The 20,258-nt window shown below is 39.8% G+C and overlaps 1 protein-coding gene across 2 annotated transcripts in view; it reads right to left on the reverse strand.

Moving 5' to 3' along the window:
- The window catches only part of tex47 (testis expressed 47), a 43,774-nt gene that overhangs the window by 10,202 nt on the left and 13,314 nt on the right, over positions 1-20,258 (reverse strand). Inside the window, exons 3-4 of one of the 2 annotated variants that reach the window (XM_069929567.1) lie at positions 15,147-15,250; positions 6,211-6,348 (exon numbers count right to left, since the gene is read on the reverse strand). In XM_069929567.1, coding sequence (XP_069785668.1) covers positions 6,211-6,348; positions 15,147-15,250 — 242 coding nt within the window. The remainder of the gene's footprint in view (positions 1-6,210; positions 6,349-15,146; positions 15,251-20,258) is intronic. The other variant, XM_069929568.1, reaches the window with a different exon arrangement.

Below are 20,258 nucleotides of genomic sequence, written 5' to 3' on the forward strand. Positions count from 1 at the left end.
ACCATTTTGTTTTGGATATAACCCATTTTTGTGATTCCCTAAGCTGACAAAACCATGAAGTGCACCATGTCATTGAAAATTCATTTCTGCATTGACACTTGGACGTCTTCTCTGCTGCTCTTGGCGCAGTCATGACGAACATGGTGAAATGTTTCACCAGGACATTGCGACCAATGAAAAAGGCAACTGGAATCCATCAATGATGGCTGACTATTGTTGGACATGCACACACGAGGCATCAGATGCTGAGTACAAACGATAGTCAGCGGCAAAGCATTTTTAGGTCAGTTACATTAATGCAACGTGTCAGCATCATTATGCAATTAAACATGCTAAATTCAATAAAAGTTAATTTAATGTTTCTCCAACTTCCTTCATGATGCAGCAAATCTGAAATTATCTTTGTGTCCAGCTTGAAGTTGTCTGTCTTCACCCCCAATTTTTTTCAGGAAGCAAACCTTTTGAAAAAAATTGTTGTCCCGTGATATTACCTTTGAGAATATCATAAAATCCTGCAGCAACCAGTCCAAGCCAAACCCAGATATGCCATCATAATATACACCCTATCGGAACAGACCCATCGAGTCAGGCTCTGATTTGACCACAACTTGCAGCCAAACACCTCTCCTTTGACAGGCCCAGCATGGCTTCAGTTGATGCCATGAAGCCACTGTGAGCAATGATGGTGACCATAAACCTCTTGGAACTCAAAGTAGTTGCAGGTTTTGTTGGACATTGTAAGTCATCTCTTTTTTCCAGATTTTTCCAATTTCAACCCTTGTGTGCCTTTTGTTGTCCTCGCTTTTATTGCTTATTTCATAATATTTAAACTGGAGTAGTGGAAACAACTTTTTTCAAGCCTCAGGGAAGTTTTGCCAAAGTTAGTCCCTAGTACAACTTTGTCGATGCCAAAACAATCTATTCCAATATTATAGTAAGATGTATGAAATATGCATGGCTGCACTGTTGATAAGTTCAATAATCAACACTAAATACTCTGAAGATCAATTATTTTGATGTGCTCTTTCCACTCAAAGATGAGTGGATTAAAGTACAAATTGTGTTTGACCTATGTCAACCCTCTAATTAGTTTCTACAGTGAATGAAGCATTGATAAAAAAGATAAAATAACATTACCCACAGATAATTTTGTGGTGCTTTATGCTGTTTTGTCAACCAAGAATAAGCAAGATTAAATGGAAAATGTTGAAAGTGCATTGATTAAAATCTCACTGTACAAGTGCTTGACTGAAATAGACAATGGAAAAATCTACTCTCAAAGCAGGGCAAGCAAGTTTTACAGCTCTGAGAGCAAGAACATTTTCTTTCATCGTGCTGCTTTATCTATATTGGTCTTGTGCCAAAACTGACAAGGAAGTGCTTGACAACGAAGTACCTCAGGCCCAAAACATTGGATACACGTTACTTCCCAGAGATGCTGTGTGACCTGCTGAGTTTCTCCAGCACTTTTGTGTATTGCACTACAATCACAGCACCTACAATCATTCCTGATTAACTCTAAGGAAGTGTTTGATATTTCTCCAAACCAATCTTTTATATTCATCTTTGGACTTTGAACAGATGGTGTAGACACATTATTTTGATTAAATTGGTTGTTTGCCTCTCTAACTTAGGGGGAGAATCACATTTTCTTTTGATATCAATACTTAAACCCAGACTGAACAATATGAATGTGAATAATTGGGTATTGGCCAGAATGTTCTATTTTACGTGGAATAGTTTCATCTAAATTCCCATTATTTGGATTTCAAGCAAGTGGCAAAAAAATTGTGGAAAATAAATAGGTAAAAAAAAAACAAAAGTTAAAATTGGCTCCCCCAGTGACTAATTCACCAATCATGCAATTTCAAGCAACCAGAAAATTCACTTATCCACCATCAACCAATTCCCATTAGGTGGCAGATATCAGTGGTTTTACTGTATTGCTCTATCTAATATTAAGTCAAACTCACAAAAACAGATTTGAGAATCTGATGCCAAGTGTACACCTCAGCAGTGCTGCTCACAAAGAGTTTCTGTTACACTCCTTCTGGGTTATACGACGTATAAACTTTACAAGGTGAGTCAACTCAATAAAAGTAAAACACTAACTGACAACAGAACCATCAATGGTGTACCAAACGGCCAAAGAGAGCAAACAAAGATTTGCATGTAAAGAATTGCTGGAGCACTCGGTAGGTCAGACAGCATCCATGAATAGAAAGGGTTAGTTAATGTCAGGGTCCAAACTCTTTATTGAGGCAAATAATATCACCCCTTTCCCTCTAGTTTCTCCCCACATGGATGCTGTCTGACCTGCTGAGTTCCTCCCTCATTTTTTTTTGGTCTGCGTAAGATCCTGCATTTGCAGCTTTATAAATTTGTGTGCTGCCTGGGAAGTTCAAATCAACAGTTGTTGGTGCTGTCCTGCATTATTTTAATTGAGGAACACTCAAGGTGGGGGGGGGGGGGTGAAGTGGAGTGGGGGAAGTAAAATGAGAGGAAGATTCAAAATTTGGTTTTTATTCAAATAAAAAGGGAACTATTGTTACAATATACAATGAGCCATCTTCTTTCCAATCCTATTACAGGATGCAATCTATCAGAAATAACACTGGATAACAATTTTTTTTTAAAGGTTTGCTTCCTGAAAAAATATGGGGATCATGATGGACAACTTCAACCTGACACAAAAATAGTTTCAGATTTGCTGTATCACATAGGAAGCTAGAGAAATATTAAATTAACCTTTATTGAATTTAGCATGTTTAATTGCATAATGATGCTCTCAGATTGACTGCACATGTTGCACAACAAATGTGAGGAGCCCAGGGTTTGTCTTGGTCACTAATTTTACAATGGAAGTAGAGCTCATAGGCTTTCTTAATAAGTGCAGCCATGCTGCATCTCTGAGCCTTTAGTGTAAGCTTTCCACAAATGTAACAGAATGTCCTGCAGCTGGTGTGACATTTGTGAGACAATTCTGCTGTATTTAATCTGCTATTATTAAATACACTCATTCTGCTATTTCCAGAAGAACATGTGCATCAACAAGCGTTCAATCTATATCAATGCAATGCGCAGTATCTGTATATGTGAGCTGCTTTTATAGCCTGTCTGCATCTATCCTGAATAAGCATGACCAGGCCTAAGACAACAGTGCAGGTGCTATGCAAATACTTGAACTGACCAAAACAGCTTGCTTTGTGGGCAATATACTAGTAGATTTAAAATATGACACAAAATCACAAAATTGGCTTATATCTAAAAAACGGTACATGATAGGAAATTTTTAAGGTGATTTTCGTAATCTGCAGGCCAAAATCTATAAAATACACCAGTGTTCAGGAAGCAATGTCTCCAGTGTAATCATTCATATTTTGAAACTGTTGAATGGTTTGCAATGTAAATACTCAGGTATTCCCCAGTAACCTTCTCAGCTCTAGTTTTTCACCACATTCCTTTCCCTCATTTCTCAAAGTGTGAGGCTTAAAATGGCTACTTTCTCTCGGTTGCCTCTTCCATTGATTTTCTTGACACAATCATCTCCTCTGTTTCACAATATGCCATTTGTTTTGTTTTTTTTTCTTTCTATTTATTTTAAAATTTCTCTTTGAATCCATTTTGCTTTATTTGGCTCTTACCATAAGATTTATGAATCCCCAGTTTAGGCGTCCCCACTTGAAGTAAATGATAAATTTCTCTCTCCAGATTTGACCGCTGACGTGCACGTGAGGGGTAATTCACAGAGGCCAATTAGTCACCTCCAACCAAGTGGAAACAGATCATGGGCAGACTGAGCGCCTCACCCACAGAGGGTCAGCAGTCTAGGCAAACAGGCTAATAGGCAACAGTAAGGGCACTGGCATAGTGGAACTGCGTTCAACTTGAGCATGGCCATGCTCCAGGGAATCAGCACACTATTCTACTGGGATGAGGCTCCAACAATCCCCATAATTTGCTGGAGGACTCTTTATTGGAGCACAGTAAGTACTGGAACTGAAATGGCTGCAGGCTGGGTCTTCACAGTGGACTCTCCCATTCCACTGAAGCATTCAATGAGTGGCTTTGACTGGGCTGAAATGATCGGTGAGAAAAGGGTCATTGATTCCACTGCTTGGGTTAACAAATGCTAAAATGATGCCGACTTCCACGACCATGCTTGAAAGTGCAGGAGAGGGACATCAGACAGATCCTTGTGTAAGGAGTTAGATTCTCCCTTTCTCCCTGAGATTTCAAGCATGCTTTCAGGCAGGCCTGCGAATGTACCAAGCATTTTGTTAAGTATGAAACAAGCTAAGTAGATGCAAGTCAACCATAATCCCGGAGCCCACTTTCCAGTAGTATCGAATTTAGTCACTTATAATTCCAAGTAAAAAGCAGGCATCTTCGTTTTTTTTTAAAAAAAAAAAAAGCTACACTTGCTAGGACAATGCTGTGTCTCCAATCCCCACTTTTCTAAGTCTGCATGAGCACCAGCGCTACCGTTGCTGCAGCTCCATCAGCTCTGCCATTTGTTTTGTTTTTGTTTTCTTTCTATTTCTTTTTAAATTTCTCTTTGAATCCATTTTGCTTGATTTGGCTCTTACCATAAGATTTAATTCTTTTTAAATATTATCTAGAACACGGCAGAAGCCAATTCTGGCCATTGAGACCCGTGCCTCCCAATTACACCCAATTAACGTACAACCCCGTACGTTTTTGGAGAGTAGGATCATGCGGAGAATGGACAATCTCCTTACATGCAGTGTCAGATTTGATCCTGGGTCATTGACGTTGTAATAATGTCATGCTAACCATGCGGCCTTTCTTGTTTTACTGGTTACTCGTGGTGTAAGGTTAGGTATCAGCTTAGATTTTCTGTCATTCAGTGAGAATTCATCAAACTATTTGATTAAAGTGACAGTTGATGCTTTCCCCATTTGGATTCTAGTTCAAAATAAAGTATCGAAAAGCACCTCTGAATATCATGTTGCTCTTTAAAGGACCTTGGACTGCAGTTGGAATAGTCAATAGTAGCCAACAATCCTGGATCACTGATGACAACCATGAAGTGATTTTTCACTTCGTATTCTTGCACATGATGTTGCTTTTTGATTTACAATAAGAAATGACTCAACGAGGAAAAAAATGAGATCTAGCAGGTTTACGGAATGTCATCAGAGTATTAAGGAGGCGTGAGCTCTATGCAGACTAAAGGGAAATATTAAACTGGATGTGGGGAATCAGTACAGAATTATGACCCTGAAGTTGTCGTGGACGCGCAAAGTAAAACTCGTAAAGCAAAACCATCTTCTAAAATAGCCTCTCCTGATGAAAACACTCTTCCAAAATAGCCCAAGGACCTAATTCTAGTTGAGCGACAGCATGGCTTAGAACAGGCCTGGGTAAAAAAATTTTTAAAATTTAATACTAATTAACCAATTGAAAAATAGAGACATTTTCTGAAGGTAATCCACGAAGCATCCGTCAGAGCCAAAAGAAGATGTTAGTGATGGAAATTAACACCAAATGTAAAAGAAACCTCCTTGTAAAAATGGCCCTATTCGGAGGTTAAAAATTAATAAAGTTGTCCCCAGTTTAAGGAAAAGATTGGTTCTAAAACAAGCAAATTTTACATCTGATTTCACTGTTTACTGTTTCATTTTATACTTTGATGGTAGTTTCTCCCACTATTGTATCTTATTATGCAATACATGAATATACAATAACCTGAAAATTCTTGGATTTAATAGAAAGAAACTTAATATTGTTGTTCATCCTTCGTAGTTGAAAATGACCATGATTTCAAAATTAAATGGGAGAATGGCGGTTGTGGGTCCGGAAGTGACTGGTGAAGTCAATTCAGGCCCTGAAGGCTCGCCCACTTGAGGGATAAAAGTGGGTGGGTGCAGTAGCGGCAGCGGATGATGCTCGGGCCTTGCACACAGCACGCTTTCATTGCGCCTCAGTGATACGCCTGACTTCAGCTGCACGGGCTCCTGTGGTGATCTTACTGCGCCAAGCTGGATGGTCGAGGGCAAGCATCTCCTACGCTTTGATGTTGACACCCAAGCCTTGAAGGACGCTTTGTGGCAGTCTTTGTAATGCTTCTTCTGCTCTCCTCCCCCCCCCCCCCCCAAGACTGAGCGCTTGCCCTTACACAGTTCTCCGTAAAGCAGCTGCTTAGGCAATCGGCTGTCTGGCAATCTGACCACCTGTTGAGCTCACCTGGCTTGGGCTTTCAGCAGGAGGGTGTAGATGCTGCAGAGCCCAGCTCGTTCCAGGATTTCCGTGTTGGGAATCCTGATGTGGAGGACTCTGCGGAGACAGCTCAGGTGAAAGTGGTTGAGCTGTGTGGCGTGTCTGCTGTAGATCATAAGATGAAAGGGTGGTGATTCAAGTACAAGTTTATTATCATCTGACTGTACAAGTACAACCTGACCAACCAATGTTTTCCAGTCCTTGGTGCAAAACATGCAGCCACAGAACCAGACTTAACACACAAATAGTACATATGCAGGACAAGAATGCAAATTTAAAATATATATTGATTAGTAATTATTTGAGTCTCGGATGGTTCGTGTGAGCAGATCCTTTGGTTGATCAGCATTCTCACTGCCCGTGGGAAGAAACTGTTCCTCAGCCTGGGTCTGATTCTCCTTTATCTCTTTCCTGATGGGAGTAGTTGAAAGATGCTGTGTGCAGGGTGGTAGGGGTCCTCAACGATGATGATGGTTGGTGGTCGCCTGCTATATAACTAATCAGAGAAGGGTGGGACTAGGTATGTTCGCATCTCTACTGCTGATAGTAAAAGGACTGGTGGCCAATCAACCTTTGAGTTTAAGTTTATGTTTATTTATCGTTGAGTGCAGTGAGAAGCGTTCTTCTGAGAGCAGTCGAACAGGTTAGCCTTAATATTCATAAAAGAAGAGCACAATTTACAGTTGCATGAAAATAAGATCAATTGCTACCAAGCAAGAGCAGCACGATTATACTGTAGTGGAGCTATTCAGAAGCAAACGGTCTTTAAGCCTGTCGGGATACACCTTCGCACCTCTGAGCCTTCTCCCCGATGGGAGGAGGGAAAAGAGAGGGTGTCGGGGTGTGATTAGTCCTTCAGTGCATTAGCTGCCTTTCCTCGGCACTGTAAGGTGTAGATGGAATCCATGGAGGGAGGGAAGTTTGCTTAATGCATTTCCCACCTTCTGCAGCTTCTTCTCACCTTGAACAGACTTGTCTAGAGAAATGTGAACAACGCTTTTTTTTTTAAACATTACATTTGAACTTGTAGCAAGGCAGGCCACCTGGGATGGCCCTGGTGATTTTTGAATCTTTGTGGCGCTGCCGTTCATCCTCGCAGGCACAGTACCCTCGCTCTGTGACTTTTCGGATGCATCATCCACTTCTCCAATTCCATGCGATCCTTATTCTTCAGCTCTCAGGAGTGGGATGCAAGCAACACAGTGGTGTTATAGCACCAGTGACCAGGTTTAGAATCTGGCGTCGGTAAGGGGTTTGTACGTTCTCCCTGTGTCTGCTTGGCTTTCCTCCCACCCTTCAAAAGAAAAGTTCCAGTGTGTAGATGCACTTTATTCCAAACCTCATTCACGTTACTCAACTTGTTCTGTACCTAAATTCTCACAAGGCTCCTGATTGCCTCAGAGATATTGTAGCTTTGGCAAAATTCCTTTAAAGTCTTCAAAAATTTTCATAGCGCAAATAACTTTGATAATATGCATTGAAGGCAGTAATAACCCCTTGATCCTTGGTTTGCTATTGTAAAAAGTTTGATGCCAGGCACATAACCTTAATATCCATGATAATTATCCAAATATGCAAGGGCATTTTCATCCACTTTAGGCTTAATTAGGTGGTACCAAAACCAGGCTGAAAACCGAGCAATAATAACCCAGACCCATATATCCAAAGAACAAGGAGGGCTCACGTTCTCATCCTTTCCAATGTCTGAGGGGTTTCAATATGGTAAACGAGAAAGAATCACAACTGACAATCCTTAGTTGCAACAGGGTTAGACAATCCTTGGTTGCTTTAAATCCAGGCATTTATTTATCCTTTTTCACAATGTACAATGCTCCATTTTCTTCCAAAATAATAAATCCCATGATAATTATAGACTTGCTCAGGCAAATACACCCCCTTGAAAATTATGTCAGCCAATATCTTTGGAAAATCCCCATCTGTCTACTCATCAGTGCTCATCACCTCACCACTCACTTTCAAATTTGTGCAAATTCACACATGCTTTAAACGATCCATGATCTATCCAAAGCTTCCTTCCAGAGACGTAGTCATAGAGCATAGCAGTAGCTCCTTCGGCCTAAGTTCTTGTTAACTGTCAAGTGCCAATTTTATTTTACTATATTCACATCAACTCTCTCCAGATTTTTTTGAATATTTTATTTAAAATGTTTCACCATACATGCCTTCAAATATATTTTAAAATAGAGATGTAATAATATATTTTGTATCAAATACATCATGATAATACCCCAACACCCTCCTCCCCAAACCCCCCCACACAGTCCCAAGAAGAGATAAAAGAAAGTATAGAATTAAGTGTTAAGATAGAAAAGGAAAGAATGAGAATGGACTACTGAAAGTTAAATCCCATCTGGTCTAAAATTCATATCTATTTCATCGTAATGGGGTTCCACACAGGCCTTAAAGGCTAAGAAGAACATTTAGAAAGTTTAATTTTTTTTTTGTAGATTATGGGTGCCAAATTTGTACCAATATATCATTTTTTTTCCTTAAATTGTATGTAATTTTCTCAAGGGGAACACAACTGTGCATTTCCACACTCCATTGTTCCAAACTCAGGTGTGAATCAGATTTCCAAGCAACTGCAATATATTTTCTGACCACTGCTAATGCAATTTTAACAAATTCTATCTGGCATTTAGTTAATTTCAATTTATGTCTTATCCCTATAATATTACCTAATAATAATAATTCTGGATTTTGTGGAAATTGGACTCCTGTAATTTGTTCTAAAAAAAATGTCCTAATTCCAGCCAGAAGTGTCTTAAATTATCACAAGACAATGTTGAATGTCAAAAGTTCCCATCTCTTCAACACATCTAAATCTGATAAATATGATTTCAATTTATTTAATTTTGGTGGCGTGGGGTATAACAGATGTAAAAAATACATATATTGTACCAGTCTATATCTTACATTTATTATATTAGTCATACAGTCTCGACATGAATCAGCCCAATTCTTCTCAACTATTATCACATTTAAGTCTGACTCCCAACTTTGTCTAGATTTATGAATCCCCAGTTTAGGCGTCCCCACTTGAAGTAAATGATAAATTTCTCTCTCCAGATTTGACTGCTGACGTGCACATGAGGGGTAATTCACAGAGGCCAATTAGTCAACCAACCTGCACATCTTTGGAACCTCAACGATCACAGGGGGAATTTCTACCAGATACACTATTGTGCTTCGCCTGTTTTTACCTTTCATTGCACTTAAGTCTGTGGCCTTTTTCTGAAACATCATGATGAGGTCCCCAGCCCTCTGTTTAATGGTTTTTTTTTTCTCTATTTCCAAAACACTCAAGAAAGTTGCTTCAGAATCACAGCGGATCTCATCAATGACAACCCTTCCACATGTTCTTTAATCCTCTGGGGCTGTATTCCCTGGAGTTTAGTAGAATGAGGGGTAAGGCAGTCTGGGTCCAGAGGGCACAGTCTCAGAATACAAAAAGTCCCTTTAGAACAGAGATGTGGAAGAATTTATTTTGTCAGAGGATTGGGAATCTATGGAATTTGTTGCTGTGGATGCCTGTGGAGACATCATTAGAGATATTTAAGACATCATCATTCAGGTGCTTTGCCTTTTGGGGTGGGCAATCATGTCTCTCCATCCGTCATGATCTCTGACCTTCTGAATTGTTGTGGTTGCCCCTTCTCCGGTGAAAGCTCCATCTTGGAGCTTAGACAGAAGTCAATGATGAGTTCATGATTATACAAGGGAAAAAGTGGTTTCCCATTGCCTTCTTCAACTGCAGTGTCCATACTGGACGAGTAACCCTGGGCATTGATCAGCAGATTAATCTGTCCAGCGTTTTTAGTTTTATAGCCATAAATTCCAATTTGTAGAATCTGCTTGTAAAAAAATCATCCCCCATCTGCAATCTATGGCTTCACGTGACCCTGATTGGGAGGCTAAGCAGATCCTACACCTTGCCCAAGGGTGACCTCTAGGCTATCGAATGGAAGGAGTGCCTTACACCCCCTTTTGGTGAGCAATTGCGTAGCATTAACACCAAAATATTTAAGACAGAGGTGGGTAAATTCTCAATTAGAAAGGGAATCGAAACAGGAGGATAAGGGGACACACCAGAATAATGGGAAAGAAAAGAATAGTAATTCAGCCATTATGGAATGATGGGGTAGAATCAAGGGGCCAAATGGCCTGTTTCTGCTCCTATGATTTATGATCTATGTTGTTATGCTTCAGGATGAGGTTCACGGTGAACATGGTTATGAGGTCAGAGTAAAGAGCTTGATGTCAAAGATAAGGTTTGTCCATTTTCATAATGTAGAGCAATATGAGGTTTTCTTCTCCAGTGTGACGGCAGCATATTTCCTCCCACTCCAGGCAATGATTGCAATTGAAAAACAAGTAATTGTTTTAATTTACTGAGAAACTACATAAGTGGCACGGTTAGGAACATAGGAAGAAGGAACAGGAGTAGGCCAAAAATGGGCCATCGAGCCTGCTCCGCCATTCAATAAGATCATGGCTGATCTAATTTATGACCTAACTCCACCTACCTGTCTTCTCCCCCTATCCCCTAATTCCTCTATCATGTAGAAATTTAGCTAACCGAATTTTAAATATGTTTAATGAAGCAGCCTCAACCACTTCCCTGGATAGAGAATTCCAAATATTCACTACTCTCTGGGAAAAACTATTTTTCCTCATCTCTGTCCTAAATCTACTCCCCCGAATCTTCAGACTGTGTCCTCTCGTTTTAGTTTCCCCGGCCAGCTCAAAAAACCTTCCTACATCTATCCTATCCATACCCTTCATAATCCTATATGTTTCTATAATATCTCCTCTCATTCTTCTGAACTCAAGCGAATACAATCCTAGACGATTTAATCTTTCATCATAAGTCAACCCCTTCATCCCAGGGATCAACCTAGTAAACCTCCTCTGGACCGTCTCCAAAGCCAATATATCCTTCCTCAAATATGGAGACCAGAACTGGACACAGTACTCCAGGTGCGGTCTCACCAGTACCTAATACAGTTGCAACATTACCTCCCTACTCCTGAATTCAATTCCTCTAGCGATGAAGGCCAACATTCCATTTGCCTTCTTAATGACCTGCTGCACCTGCAACCTAACTTTTTGCGATTCATGCACAAGCACTCCCAAGTCCCTCTGCACAACAGCATGCTGTAGTTTTTCACCCTTTAAATAATATTCAGCTCTTTTATTTTTCTTGCCAAAGTGGATAACCTCACACTTACTAACATTGTACTCCATCTGCCAGACCTTTGCCCACTCATCCAGCTTAACTATATCCCTCTGCAGACTCTCCACATCCTCATTACAATTTGCTCTTCCACTTAATTTGGTGTCATCCGCAAACTTGGCTACACCACATTTTGTCCCCTCCTCCAAGTCATCAATGTAAATGATGAACAGTTGTGGGCCTAACAATGACCCCTGCGGCACCCCACTTACCACTCTCTGCCAACCTGAAAAACTCCCACTTATCCCGACTCTCTGCCTCCTATCCGACAACCAATTTTTGATCCATAGCGTAGCACTGTTACAGTGCCAGCGACTGGGACTGAGGCTCGAATCCGGCACTGACTGTAAGGAGTTTGTACGTTCTCCCCGCATCTGCGTAGGATTCCTCTGCGTGCTGAGGTTTCTTCCCACCGTTCAAAAATATATCAGGGGTTATAGGTCAATTGGGTGTAATATAGCAGCACAGGCTCGTAGGCCGAAAGAGCCTGTTACCATGCTGTTGTCTAAATAATAAAAAATAAATATGGTGACTGTCATGGGCTGTGACGTGAAAGATGATTGAACATCTACTTGCATATCAATAAAAATCTGCACAAAGCACATAGAAGTCCACAGCAGAATACAGTGTTGTGCTGACCTAATTAACCTACTCTAATAATTGTCTAGAATTCTCCTTTATTTTCAGTTCCCTTCACCTATCTAATAGTCTCTTAAAATATTTTATTGTACCTGTCTCCACCACTCTTGCCTTCAGCGCATTCCAGGCACTCACACGTGAAGGCAAACTTACATATTTCAAATGTTATGCGTGCCAAAGAAAGCATGTATTACATTAATCAAATGTTGATCTTTAAAATTAAATGAGAATCATTTAAAGATCATTTAGTTTTCAAATATTAGACAGGACTTGACGTACTGCCAAAAATAATTAAGTGGCAGTAAATGACACACACGTTGTTGGTTCACCCTTCCTTCTGGAAATGGCCAGAAGGAAATGTTTCTGCTCAAAACCGGGTCACACTGCAGAGAAACATGAAGTCTGCAGGCACTGGAATCTTGAGCAGTCTAAGGACTCAGCAGGTCAGCCATCGTCCATGAGTAGGAATGGTCAGACAGCATTTTGAGTCAACACACTGTTCTGGTCTGCATCAGAGTTGATGCAAATGGCCAATGGCGGAGATAACCTTGGGGCACTTCAGAAAAAAAGTTTGGAGACCCACCTGCCCCTGTCTTTAAACTCTGTCCCTTCCCCCTCCCGCACGAGGCTATGTCTCCGCATCATGTTTCACCCCTTCTCAGTCCACCTATCCCTGACTGGCCCCTGTCTCACCCCACCCCCTCCCCTCATTATTCCTCCCCGTCCACACACAATCCTGAAAGGAAATGTCAACATCTCAATCTAAAAATATCAATAATTTCTTCCCTTGCTCCGTCCAAAAAAAAATGCTTCTCGGCATCCTGAGTTCCTCTGGCTGTTTGAATTTTGTTGCAGAGAAAAGTTTACTTCTCCGAGAAAATCTGAGAAACTACCCAATATTTCCACACTACAAACAGGTGAGCAAGGTAGGTAAACCATAAAGATCTTCATTGTTAACCCTTCGGAAAACCGAGGACTTTAACAGCACAAACCTATTTCAGAGCTTCAAAATGAAACAGCAATACTGAAGTATAACATCATTTCCAGCTACTTCTCTGCTTACTGCATTACAAGATCAAGCCCTAAATGCTTGGGAAAACTTCTCAATCTGAAGCCAAATCCATTAATTTGCTTTCATTTTCTCCCACATTTACCTCATACTTTATCACATTACTTTGAAGGCATCATATAAAGCTGATGTTTGAACACACCTCTCTCTCTCTTCTATGTTTTTAGCAGTATCTAAAAAGTCGTTCCAAATTTGTAACAACATTGGTAAATAGAATTCACAGCTTGTGCTTCTTGCCTTTCTTAAAGGTGTTGAGTGTTATTTGCTTTTTCCCCCTTCACAAAGGGGAAGCCCCATTAATGTGCAATTTTACTTTGACCCACTTACCAGTTTAAATTTCTACTTCTCATGTGCACCAACTTTGTAACTTTCAGTAACAATCATTTATCTGAATCAATATTTTCAAGATACCTTTGCATTTTTAAGACATTTTACGGAAATCGATGAGCTTCAAGTTCCATTCAGTCGTCAGTCAGAACGCACAAAATCATGGCTAATCTATCAGTGGACTCTGCTCTACTTTATCGCCCTATCCCTCTAACCTTTAAATCTCATACAATGCAAAAATCTATGTCTTAAATATATTTAATGAGGTAACCTTTACTGCTTCTCTGAGTAGAGAATTCCACAGATTCACAGCGGTCTGGGAGAAGTTCCTCTTCATTTCTGTCTTAAATCAAATTCCTTGATGTTTGAGGCAATGCCCTCTAGTACTAGTTTCAGCTATGAGTGGGGAAAAAAAACTTAGCTGCTTGCATCTCATCTATTCCTTTGATGTGTTTCTTTAAGAACCCCTCTCATTCTTCAAAACTCTAGTGAGCATAGTCCCAGGCCACAATCTCTCCTCTCATTCTGGAATCAACCTGGTGAACCTCCTCTGCACCATCTCCAAAGCAAATACAATTTTTCTCAAGTAAGGAGACCAGAATTGCACACAGTATTCCAGGTGCGGCCTCACCAGTACCCTACACAGTTGCAGCACAACTCCTGTCTGTAAATTTAATCCTCAGTAATAAAGGACCTCATCTCATTTGTCTTCTTGATTACCATTTGAAGGCCCAATTAAGAAGTGTAGATCAGATTATCAGAAAATTCATCTAACTTGCTTGTCGGGAACAGACTGCGATACCCACGAAAAAGTTTCTAGTACACCACTTACATGAGTCAACATAGCTTATATAATTTCCTGAAAGGATTAGTATATCTTGTGGTTACACTCGTTCAAGTTTATTTATAATCTGATTGTACATCCACATGCAACAAAACAGCATACTCTGGTCCTCAGTACAAAACTCCACAATCACACATACGGACAACATACATACAGGGCAACAATACATATCATTTGTATGTATGTACAAATATTAAAATAAATAAATATTATTGTTAAATAAATAGAAGAGTCACACCAGTTCATTAGTTGTTCAGCAGTCTCACTGCCCATGGGAAGAAGCTATTTCTCAACCTGGTGGTTCTGGCTCTGATACTCCTCTATCACTTTAGTGTCGGGAATAGTTGGAAGATGCTATGTGAGGGTTGGGAGGAATCCTCATGATTTTACCAGCCAATTTCCACACAACATTCCCAGTAAATCACATCGGGGGAGGGAGGGATATCCCAGTGATCCTCTCTGCTGCCCTAATGGTCCTTTGCATTGAGAGGCCAGGACACTCTTGATAGAGCTCCTGTAGAAAGTTGACAGGATAGTGCTCGATAGCCTTGCCCACCAGTCTTCTCAAGAAATGCAATCACTGTTACGCCTTCCAGACAAGTGAGGAGATATAGTGTGTCCAGGATAGGTCACTTCTTAAGTAGACTTTGAGGAACCTCTCTTCATTACTGAGCTATTAATTTGTGGAAAAACAGCTATAATCTGTACATTGTCAGACATATGATATAAAAGACTATCTAACAATGCTTTGCAGAGATTAGCCTCACCTCAATCACATGAACAACATAATTAGGGTACACCATCAGAAGTCCTGTGATCATATCTCCTTGATGACAGCGCTGAAGTTTCTGGAATAAGGTTTCATAGTATCCTGTCATGCAACACAATAAAATCTGAAGTTACTCATTTCTGAAACAAGAGAGCTGAACTTTTCTGTTATTTACATTTTTTATGATAAAAATTGATTTATGATTGATGATCCACCATCTTGAAGTGCTCTTCATACCAATAACTAGCTCCTCTGAAATATTCATTTCATGAAAATATCTGCTCTAATTCTCTGTGGTTCATTTGGAAAACTACATGTTTCTATAAATGGCTGACAAGTGATATTTTACAAAGCTGACTTCTAGCTAATGCCAGAAAAAAAATTATTATTGAATTGGGTAAGGCTTGAAAGGAAACTGGGATGATTTGTGATTCGCTCTATTAATGACTCCAAAGACTGAGAGGGAGACAATAGGCATTAATACACTTTTGATAGTAGCTGGCCTGACTCCATGTGCTCGAATGAATGGATAGGGGGAGGGAGGTCAACCTTTATGGCCAGGACACAAGGGGAGGAGCTACTGGGGTGCGAGTCATCAGTAGGCGGACCAGCCACTCATACACAGAAGTATATTCATATCCCCACAATTTGAAAAGGGACTGAATTCCATTCCTGAACAACAAAATCAATCTTTAATGCAGTAAAACATTCCAAGCAACTTCAAGACAGTGATTCTCAAACAAAATCTGATACTCAACCACATAAGGAACAGAAAAGGTGTAAGAGCCACCTTAATGCAGCACTGGTAGAAATAGAAGAGTGGACTGGGAATTGAAAGTCTATGATTCTTCAAATTCTAACCTTTGTTTACAAATTCCTCCAAGGCCTTTCCCTATAAACTTATCTAAATCCAGAGTCCTTTGAGAACTCTTCAGCGCTTCAAATTCTAATGCTCGAATTCCCAAATGATTTAAGGGCTGTGTCTTCAGTTGGTGATTTTCTAATCCCAGAAGATCTCTTTCTCTTTATCTCTCTTCTACTCTAGCACATTCCTAAAACAACCCTTTTGAATGAATCTGTTCAAATATCTCCTGACCTTGAATGATTTTTTTTGGATACTCCCTTGTGACGTAACTTCAGATGCTATTCACAGTCGTGAGTGATTGATGCATGAACTATTCGGAGCTAATATTGTTTAAAAATACTTTGAACTAATGCCAGACAGAGTCGTGGAGTGGAAAGTCCCACATGGTTTTTTTTTGTGTGTAGTTTATCCTAAATGACTGTGTTATTTCTCATCCTAATTGAAGTAGAAAGGGAGAAGTTGGTGATAATTCTGTTTATATCACAAGGGGAAAAATTAGGAAATTGAAGACAAACAAAAGCAAATCAATAGTGTAGGGTAGCAGTTTGCAAAATAATAACCAAAATCTGTCAGAAGGGGCAGGGCATCCAATTATAACAGCAGACCTCCAAGGAGAGTCAGGCACTGGCATCACTAGGGGGGTGTGGACCACACCGGGTGACACCATCACAGAGGATGACACCAAAATGACTGTCTATACAATTTTTCTCCAGTTTCAGCAGAAATTTATTATTATTTTTTATAAAAATATCCCTGTAGTTAGTTAGAACAAAATCATTTGTCGTAAGCCCAGCTTACATGAATTAATATACCTACAAGGCTAAAACTTGATGCTTATTTACTTTTTGAACCTTTTAATGCATTCCGGTCAGGGCTGTAATTATTACCCAATTACAATGACGCTTCAAATCGCGTGGATTCACCTGCACGCGTGACAAGCACATGCTGATGTTCTCGTTGATGCTGGTGCTTTTATAGTCGCTGCTTTTGTCAAATTTTCTGGTGCTTCAGCTACAATATTGTGGTCTTTAGTATTTGTGAACCTATAGCAATAACTTAAAGGAAAAGAAGGAGAAAAATTTTTTAAAAGCTTCCGCTCAGTTACGGAGGAAGTCCATGGGGTGGGGGGAGTGTGGTTGACTCCATGAGTTACCACACTGGGTGACACCGACCCTAGTGACAGCACTGGAGTCAGGCCAGGGAATAATGGTACAAACAAAAATGAAAGATCTTTATCAGAATTTGGTGAACTGTAATGCATTATTGTATAATGGCAACGGGTTAATTGAAAGCAGTATTGAAGTGGCTTTAGGAATAGAGTATAAAAATGACAACCGTCTATATGAAAAAGACAATCCGTGAAGACATGAGGTATGAAATAGCCATGATTGATTGGAAAAGCATAATTAAGGGATGTAAACAAGCAGCTCCTAACTGTTAAGAAATGAATGTATTGTTCATACCATATATTTCCCTTTAGGTTAAAAAAAATACTGGTAAAGTGATCCAGGTCTCCTGAAAAGTTAAAGATAGCAATAAATCAAAGGAAAACGCTGAATTTTTGGAAAATTTTAAGTAAGTCGGAGGATTTGGAAATTTTAAGAACTTAACAAAGGAGGCATTGATAAAGAGGAAATAGACATAGGAATAGACTGGAGAGAAATATAAAAATAAACTAGAGATTGGCAAAGATAACTAATGTTAATACGAATCCTTAACGGATTGAAAGTGGAGAAATTATACTGTTGAAAAATGGCAAAATTAAACAGGTATTTGTGTCTGTTTTACACAATAAACCCCCTGTAAATGGTGGATGATAGTAGGTCTTGAGTGAACAATGTATTCAAAGAAATAATCATTAATTAAAGTATTGGAAAGTAAAGGTACTCTAAGGTGGCGTGTCCCCAGGACCTGCACTCAAGGGTTTTGAAGAAGCTGAAAATGAAGGTAATATTCCTTCCTGCAAACTGTAGCTGCCAAACTTAGCCCCACTACTTCAGAAGGATGGGAGGAAGAAAATAGGAAAGAAATGTCTGGGGGGAAAAATTCTGGAATCTGTTGCTAAGGAATAGCGTTTAGAAAATAGAAATGGAATTGGGCAGAGTCAAAATTATTGAAGAGAAATAATATTTCACAAACCTGAGGCTTTGATGGGAATTAATAAAGAAAGCAGCTGATATAGTGTACCTGGATTTTCAGAAGATCTTTGATACACAGATTACTAAAGAAAATGAGAGCAAGAGAAGATTTACTGGCATGTATTAGGAAAATTGAGAGGAGGAGTAAAGAGGTTATGATTAGTCTGAGAGGTTGTTAATTGGGAGGAATCAGTGTTGAAGTCACTGCTTCTCATAATCTGTGGCTGAGTTACCGAGGGAACAAATGAAATGTATTTGGTAATGATACAAAGTTATGCTGCCATGTTTTGAGGAAATTAGACTTTAAAGGCTATAGACAGGTTGAGTGAATGGCAAAAAGTGGCAAAAGACGTGAAAAAATGTAAGGGCATCCACTTGGTGAGAAAGAAAAAAAGCTGAACTACTTTTAAAATGTCAAGAGTCATAGAGTCCTACGATGTGAAAACGGGCCTTTCAGCCCATCTTTCCACGCCGACCAAATATGCTCCACCCACACTTGTCCCATCTGCCTGCATTTTTATTCTGAAACATTGTAATATTACCTGCCTCACCATCTCCTCTGCCAGTGCCTTGCATACATCCACAACCCAAAAAAAGTAGTACACAGGTTCCTGTTCAACCTCTCCCCCCTCACCTTAAACTGTTTCCCCTACCCTGGGCAAAAGGCTCTCAGCAGTCAACTGATCTACAACTCTCTCATGATTTTGTATATCTTTATGTGATCACCCCTCATCCTCCTGTGCACCAAGGAATAAAGCCCTAACCTGCTCAACCACTCTCTACAGCTTAAGCCCCTAAGTCCAGGCAACATCCTCATTAATCTTCTCTGCGCCCTCTCCAGCTCATCAACTTTCCTATAAGCACCATGACTAATACTGAACGCAATGCTCCAAATGGGGCCTCACCAATGTCTTATACAACTGCAGCATGACCTCCCAATTTCTATGCTCAATACTCTGACTGATGAAAACCATTATGCTTTTTGATCACCCAATAAATGAACCTATACTTCTCAATCCCTCTGCTCTGAAACATTCTCCAGAACCCTATCATTTACCGCACTGGTCCTAGCCACTTTAGAGAGATTGAAAGGTATTAGTGCTGAGGGGGCCTTGTACGTGTGTGTCCTTGCATGTGTATCACTGAGAGTTAACATTCAGGTACCGATTGGAAAAGTATATGAGATGTTGGCCTTCATTGCGTAAGGATTTAGATATAAATGTAGAAATAAAAGTAGGGCCTCTGTTGAATCCAAATCTGGAGTATAGGTCTCTACATAAGGAAGGATATGTTTACAATAGGGGGATTGAGCAAAGATTCACCAGATAGATTACTGGAGCCTGAGTGTGTGTTCTCTTGGCTTCAGAAAATTGAAATGTAAGATTAATGAGAGATTGATATTACCCTGGATGGTATTCTACAAACTTGGGTCACAATTCCAAAATAAAGGGTCTGCCATTCAAGAAAGATATAAGAGAATTTTCTTTATTTGAAGGAGAAAATGTCTCCAAGAAGACTCAGTCAGAGTATATTCAAAAGAGAGATCAATGGGTTTTTAAGTGAATCAAGGAACAGAAAAACAATACAAGAAAGTGATATAAAGAAGTGGTATTCAACCTTTTTCTTTCCACTTTAAGTATTCCCTATGCCATAGGTGCTCTGTTATTAGTAAGGAATTGGTTCAGGTGGTCTGTGGGTGGAAATAAAAAAAGATTGAAAACCACTGTTTTAATTATGCCTAATTGACTCGTTATGTCCACGGTTTCATAACTCCAAAGGAAATGGGCCAATGACAATTTTTCTCAGGCAAAATATTTCAGTAACAATTGGGTCGAGACCAGTGATTCTCAACCTTCCCTTCCCACGTACATACCACCTTAAGCAATCCCTTACTAATCAATGGGCATAGCGATTACTTAAAGTGGTATGTGAGTGGAAAGAAAAAGGTTGAGAATCATTGATATAAAGGATCAACCTTATTGAAAGATGGAGCAGGTTGTTTTTGTTCCAATTCTCATGTTCTTATGAACATTGCAATTTAATGTTGTCATTGAGCAGCTTTAGCTGCTCTTGTGCCAATGTGTAGGTGACCTCTGTGAACAGTGTT

The sequence above is a fragment of the Narcine bancroftii genome, chromosome 3 (genome assembly GCF_036971445.1).
Source record: "Narcine bancroftii isolate sNarBan1 chromosome 3, sNarBan1.hap1, whole genome shotgun sequence".
Taxonomy (NCBI): Eukaryota; Metazoa; Chordata; class Chondrichthyes; order Torpediniformes; family Narcinidae; genus Narcine; species Narcine bancroftii.